The sequence below is a fragment of the Crocodylus porosus genome, unplaced genomic scaffold, assembly GCF_001723895.1.
Source record: "Crocodylus porosus isolate Cpor-Errol unplaced genomic scaffold, CroPor_comp1, whole genome shotgun sequence".
Classification (NCBI taxonomy): Eukaryota; Metazoa; Chordata; order Crocodylia; family Crocodylidae; genus Crocodylus; species Crocodylus porosus.
Window position 1 is genome coordinate 2,734,451 of NW_017728949.1, and position 6,945 is coordinate 2,741,395.

General features: G+C 46.1%; 1 protein-coding gene across 2 annotated transcripts in view; it reads left to right on the plus strand.

The window, feature by feature from the left end:
* The window catches only part of GOSR2 (golgi SNAP receptor complex member 2), a 17,695-nt gene extending 13,773 nt beyond the window's left edge, over window positions 1-3,922 (plus strand). For both annotated transcript variants that reach the window (XM_019554374.1, XM_019554376.1), the window contains one exon: window positions 1,501-3,922. In XM_019554374.1, coding sequence (XP_019409919.1) covers window positions 1,501-1,662 — 162 coding nt within the window. In that variant the 3' untranslated portion in view covers window positions 1,663-3,922. The remainder of the gene's footprint in view (window positions 1-1,500) is intronic.
* Window positions 3,923-6,945: the final 3,023 nt, after the last annotated feature.

The window sequence follows — 6,945 nt, forward strand, 5'->3', positions numbered from 1 at the left end:
GGGGGGGGGAACCCCTGCCAGGTCCCATCCCTGCCCAGCCAGAGTTCCTGATTGCTTAAAAAAAAAGCCCTGACTCATTGGCTCCGGCCAGGCTAGGGGGCGATCCTTGCTGCCCTGTCCTGCATGGGGAGCTCTGTCACGAGCCCCCCCAACCCCTGCCTGCTCTCCCAGCCCCCCTCATGGCTGCCCCAGCTCTTAGCCCTTTAAAAAACAAACCCCTGGAATCACCAGCTGCTGCAGCAGCTTCAGGGCTTTGGGGGGCTCATGGAAGAGCCCCCCACACAACATGGGGCAGTGGGGATTGCTGTCCTCCCCCCCACCCCGCTGGGCAGGAGCTGGTGAGTTTGGGGTTTTTTTTTTTTTTTTAAAGGGTTGGGAGCTGGGGCTGGTGGCGAAGCCATGGGGCAGGTTAGGAGAGCAGGCTGGGGTTGGGGGCTTGTGACTGAGTATGGTGGGGGGCAGTGGGGGATTGTCCCCTGCCAGGCATGAGCCAGTGAGTGGGGGCTTTTTTTTTTCTTTCTTTTTTCAAAAGCTAGGAGCTGGGGCAGCCATTGAGAGCGGATGGGGGATGGGGCCTGTATGATTCGGCTGATTTGGCAGCAGCTGAATCTCCCAGTCAGATTCGGATGAATCGATGAGTTGAACTGCTGTCCCCTGAATTGGCTGAATCCAAAGCGAAATACTAGCCACTTTGCACAGGCCTACTGAGCAGTATCCAGCTGGGCTCCTCTGAACTTGTTTTGCACCAGTGCTTTTCTTCCCACCACCCCACTGATTCTGCCTTGAAACAAAGGACTTTGCCCCCCACCGCAAGGATCACTAAGAAGGCCATTTCTATTGCATCCTGGTTCCACAGCCTGCCAGGGGGATAAGTTGATGGCCTCTTAATAGAGCTGTGAGCAGAGCTGTGTTTAGGGTTTGCAGACACCCTTTGCATTTGCCCCTTCAGCAGTGAGGCAGCTGCCCAGGTTCAAGCCTGCCTCTTCAATGCCTAGTTACAGCGCTTCTTGCTCTTCTAGAATCTCTTATTGAGGTTTTGGCTGTCTTTGCCTAGTGCCTTTTCATTTCTAAACACCCTGTCAAAAGTCACCAAGGCTATAAATCAAGCTCTTCTTGGCACTGGCCATCCATCAGTCTAGGAAGAGCCATCTAACTTTGAGGTCTTCCATGCGCTTATTATATTATGCATCTATGACACCACTCAAAAAAACCTCTGCTAATATCTACTTGGTGCAGTGGATATTGTCTGGGCGTCTCTTAGTGTGCTCTTCAGGTTCCCTTATTTGGAGCCTTTGACTTCACTTCACTGCAAGTGTGGGCTTTTGTCTCATTCAGTTGATTTGTACACCCCCACTTTAGTTGTGGGTATTGTTGGCTCAGTTCTCTCTGGCCACTTGGGGATCTTATGGTCACTTGTTTCTAGTGCTAAGATGTCCTTAAAATATGAAATGAGAAGGGATAAATGATAGGCTAATGTTTTCTTTTCTCCTTGTCAATCAGGACACTCATAAGAAGATCTTAGATGTTGCCAACATGCTGGGCTTATCAAACACAGTGATGCGACTGATTGAGAAGAGGGCCTTTCAGGACAAATACTTCATGATTGGTGGAATGCTCTTGACCTGTGTGATCATGTTCCTTGTGGTGCAGTACCTGACATGAGTTGACAGTTCCAACAAAGGAAATCATCTTTTGGAACAAGACAGACTGCCCTTCAGACTATTGCCTATTTTACTCTGAGTTTGTTTCTGTAGACAGCAGAAATTGCTAAGTGACAGTCAAGTCATACATGAATAAGTGAATAGAGGAACAAACATGGATTTGGGATGTTTATGACCCCATAACAATCTCTCCAGCCTTCAATGCTGTCACTATTGCCTGTATACTTAAGGATCTGACTACCTAGGAGACATCATGTGCAGTGAATCTTTTGTCCAGTTCTAATACTAGATATGGTTGTGGTGTCCATCTTCTGAGGCTGAGGAAGATGTGGCATGGTTTTCCCATCCCTGTGCTGGTCACAAGTGTTCTTCATGTCTTTCTCATATGCAGATGGCTGTTAAGAAGAGCAAATGCTACATGGATCTGCCCTGCAGAGCACGCATGCAGAAAGAGTGCTACAGTGTAAGGTCTTGGGTTCCCCTATGAAAATTTGGTCCCTTTACACAAGAGGTGAAGTAGGAGGATGTCGTTATCGCAGCATGAACAGTTACTAATTTTCTTATTTTGCAATAACTGGATATACTCTTCCTGCCTTAGGCCAAGATGTCGCTATTTGTATGTGGAAATAGACTCCCAGACCCTTTGGTTTTTGGAAATACCTTGGTCCTTTCCAGGTTGAATTTTTCCCCATGGAAGTTGAGTGCTGGACTCTACATGCAGATAAATACAGTTTAGTAGAAGACGTTCCAGTGTCTATTTTAACTTCTGCTTTTCCTCTGTTGCCGCCCTGTGATAGCAACTGCTCTTACCCCCATGCTTTTATTGGGAGATGAGACACTGTTGTTGAATCTTTATATAGCCAATTGTTTCTGCATGTCCAGCCTTCAAAAGAGACTGTTTCCATTGCACAACATGCCCTGGCAAGTTATTTTGTGTTCTTGTAGCTACTACGGTGACAACAGTGGTTGGAGCTAAGGAGATGAATATATCACCGTTCCACTGCAGCTGCCTCATGATTTTCTGTTCAGGATTTTTTTTAAACACCTGTGGTCTTTTCGACATGCAGCTCAAACGAATCAAAGGGGTGTATGGTACTAGGGCAATGATAGTTTCCTGGGGTTACCTGTCAAGAATTAGAAATGTCTCGTTCATCCTTGGTAGCAAGGCTTATGCTTTGCACTCATCCTGTATCTTCTTCAGGTTCAGGAACATTCTTCATGATTTGCCAGTTGAGTTATAGAAAGCTAAGCACAGTGATGTTATAGAGGCAGAATTCTACCCCTTTTTAAATGTCTGATGTAATAAAAGTGGCCTCTATTTTAACCCCAGTATTCTTTTATAGATTGCAAGACTTTTGTCTCTTAGTATAGTCATGTCCAAACTTTGGGTGTAACCCACTTTAAATGGCCTTCATTGGCATCCTAATCCCCAACTCCATGTGTAAGTCTGGAGCATGTCCAGGTGTTTTGTAATAGTGGTGCTATAATGTACAGGTAATTTTGTAATGTGCAGGGAAACCATTTAACTTGATGTAACTGGTGAATTGTATCTTATTCTTCAAAATTCTGCTTTTCACCTACAAGTCCCACAATAGGGGATCGTCTTTTCTTTTTAATTGTATGGTGTAGAAGTGCACAGCCTGTTCTGAATTGGAAGTGGGATTTCTCCACCCCAAATTTAAGTCTAAATTGTCTGGGCAAGGAGACTGGATATATCAGTTTGTGCTACAGCCCTGCAGCTAGACTGACTAATCTCAATACTGCTTCATAACTTCCAAGGTCAGAAGGGACCATTAGAGCATCTCGTGTAAACCTGGGTAATATAGAGCATTAAATTTTACCCACTTACTCCTAGGTGGAGCCCAGTAACTCAAGTTGACTAAAAGTGTTGCGGTATTCAAACAAGACTGCTGTGTCAAAGGCCAAAAAAGAAGGCTGAGATGCTCCTATAATAGGGAACTGATAGGTGAGATGGATCTTGGTGATCCATGAACAGAGAGGCAAATTTACTCAGCTGGAGCATTACTGGACATGCAAAAACTGATCGCATGCTCAGCTGGGTGCTCTCTCTTGTACTTGTCCAACTGTAGATACAACTACCTTTGAAGTGTGTAGAATAGCAGTGGCATTTATGATGGAAGCTAAGTCAAGAAGTGGAGAGGGATTCTTTTTTACTTTTCTTTGAATCTGTTCCTTTGTGCTTAGGACTGGAGTAGTAGCCCTGGAAATAAAGTCCTTGGAGATGGAATTCTCTTACCTCAGGTTGTTGAATTGCTCACTCATTTATTTTAACAACCCTCCCTCATTTAGTAGACCTCCCCTCCTTTCAGGGGGCAAGAATCCTCCATTTAATGCTCCTCATGGTTGTGTTCTAATGCCTTTTGGCAGAGTTAGGAGATTCCTGTTGCAGGCTGGCAGTGCTGCACTTAGATTCCCTAAGCAAGCTGGTTCCTGTTTTTAAAACATGTCAAGGTTGGTTGGTGTTGGGTTTCTTGTTTTTTAAATGCATCCTTGTTTCTCTTTCCTTAGGTATGTACAGATATTGGTCAACCTGATTCATTCCTAGCCCTTCTTTTTCTGTAGCAGTCTGCAAGCTCTGGGGCTTGTTTTAGCAGTCACTGACAGAAGAGTAATTAGTAATGCCTCTTCTCCCCCACATTGGGCTTGAAAATTATCAAGTCAGCTTCAGAGTGATTTCTGTTGCTACATTTGTGGCAGTTTTCCCTTGCCATTAGCACAGAAGGTGACAAGCAAAATCTAAAATTACAGTAGCTGTTGGAGTATAGCCTCAGTTGAACCCCTTTGGATAGCACCTGCTGAAAAGTTGTCCAGATCACTGAGTTCACTGGGATAAGTGAACTAGATGCTAGTTACTGTATCGAATATAAGTAGAGATACAATATTGTACTGAGTAAAAGGGAAAAGTACAACCTATTTTCCATATGATGCACAATAGAGGATACACTGTTAAAGCCATTCTTGTGAAGTTCCCCTTTCCTTGCTAGATATTCAAGCAGAACTGATGTTGTGCTTTTGGGCCAGCTCCGTAGACTTGCAGATGTTCTGGCTGTGAGATAAAGCCTTCTAATGAACCTTAATTACTCCTGATCAAAGTCCTGCTACAGCTCTTTCCTTCCTACTTACAGAGGGAAAAGGGGATCTGGTTATTTGGGCTGAGTGATGAGTGCATGAAGCCTGACACCTAACAGCTCTAGGTATCTAGCCACTATTGTTATTTCTGGAGAGCAGCCTTCTGCATTCATTTGAATACTTATGTCTGCTTCTGCCTCAACCCTCAGGATAATGCAGGCTCTACACTGTGCGGCTGGTGGCCCCTCAGCCCCCTTTTCTGTAAGCTGAATATGCCTGTTTCTTTTAACCTTGCCTTCCAGGCCCTTTCTCATTTTTATCACCTGCTTCTGGACCCTCTGAACTTCTCCATGACCTTTTTAAAATGTGGAGCCCCAAACAGCACCCAGTACTCTAGATGAAGCCTGACCAGCACCAAGTAAAGAGGCACTCTCATCTCTCATGTTGTATACCCAATGCTTATAGAAATACTGCAGAAAACTGTATTAGCCTTTTTGTGCAGGTGCATCAATGTAACAGACTCGTGAGACACCAGCTTACATTTGGTGCAGCTGAAATGGTCTTGACCTTCTGGGATAAACACAAACATGGTGCATCCTACTTAAATTACAACTGCTGATCCAGCCTCCATTTGTGCCTCCTATCTTCCCTGGAGGATGCTTATGCTATAGAAAAACAAACAACAAAAATGCGGGCACACAAAGCCTCCTGCTGACTCCTCCCTATAGCAAATGCCCAGGCAAGTTCCATGTGAGCTTCTGTTAACAACATACAAACAAACAAACAGTCACGGCCCAGGCATGGATCACTCTCCTCTCTTCTTCCCGTAGAGATGTAGAACCTTGAGGCTGGTAGTTTAAAGCCAGACTCTGGATAGTGGGGCATGGCTGGCTGTCCCAAATCCCCAGGGGAAGGTTGGACCAACCAACAGTGCCATACTGCACCCTGTGGCTGGGTCTGCTGTGAGGTAGGCTCATGGGGCCATCATAGCTGTGTTTGGGGCCACAGCAAAACTGCTACCCAGCCAGGCCAGAAGCAGCCAAAGAAAGCCTTCAAGGCAGTCTCCTGCTGGTAGGCTTGCACCCCGGACCCCAAGCTACCCTGGGTCACAAGTGAGGACAACGCTCACTGATACATCCCACATGGGGGTTTTTTGAAGAACAAGTCCATCCTCCTGGCCAACAGTTACCACAGAGCAAGCTGGGAAATTCCCTGATGGCGCAGTGGAATGCTTACTGTCCTCCAAACATGACAACCTAGGTTGAGCATTGCTGTAGTTTGGGCTGCGCCACAGCTACATTTTTTTACATTTTTAAATTTTTTAATATAACTTAATTTTTTAAAAGCCCCTTGGGCTATACCAGCTGGGATGCAGTGAGGGGAACTCACCTGCAGCTCTGGCTAGCCCCCCCAGGTCTGGGCTGTGGGCCTGCCAGTAGAAAGCTATGAGTTCAGGAACCTGCTCAGCTGGTTCTTGCCCACCAGAAGTGCTAGTATGGGCCTAGCTAAACCCCTGGACCCAAGTGGTACTCCAACATGCTCCCAAGCTCTCCCAACAACCTGGCCAAGGGGTGCAAAGTGGCAGAGTCTGGCCACCCTTGGGGGGGTTGGGATCAGTGACCAGAACCATTATCTTGGCCCTGGCTCCAGTGAGCTTGGGGAGTCAGTCACTGGGGAAGGAGGAGAGGACAGTGAGCCATGCCCTAGCTACAGCCTTTATTTGTTAATATTTAAAACAATTCCTTTCCTGTGGCAAATCAAAGAGGAAGCCAGGCAAGGGCTCCCCTGGTGACAGACTTGCTGGCTTCCCAAACACAAGTTGCTAGGTTTAAGTCCAAGCTCCAGCTGGGTTTGCATGGTTGGGCTATGCCCAGCCACAATGGGTTTCCTTTAATATATAGTTTTTGCTAAATTCTTTCTCCTCAGGCTCTACCCAAGACAAAGAACAAAAGGGAGGGCTTCCCTACCTGCAGCCATGGGTGGCCCAGCCTGAGCTAACGTCCTGCCAGCAGGAGGTCATAAGTTCAAGTTCCTGTTCAGCTGTTTCTTTCCATGGCTGGTGGCATTTTATTAATCAGGCTACATATATACTCCATACCCTGAACTTCATCTTTTCCAGACCATCCATCAGCTACCCTCAATCCTATTCTTCCACTGAAAAACTGAAGATCTGCACTTTTGTTGAGACTGGGAC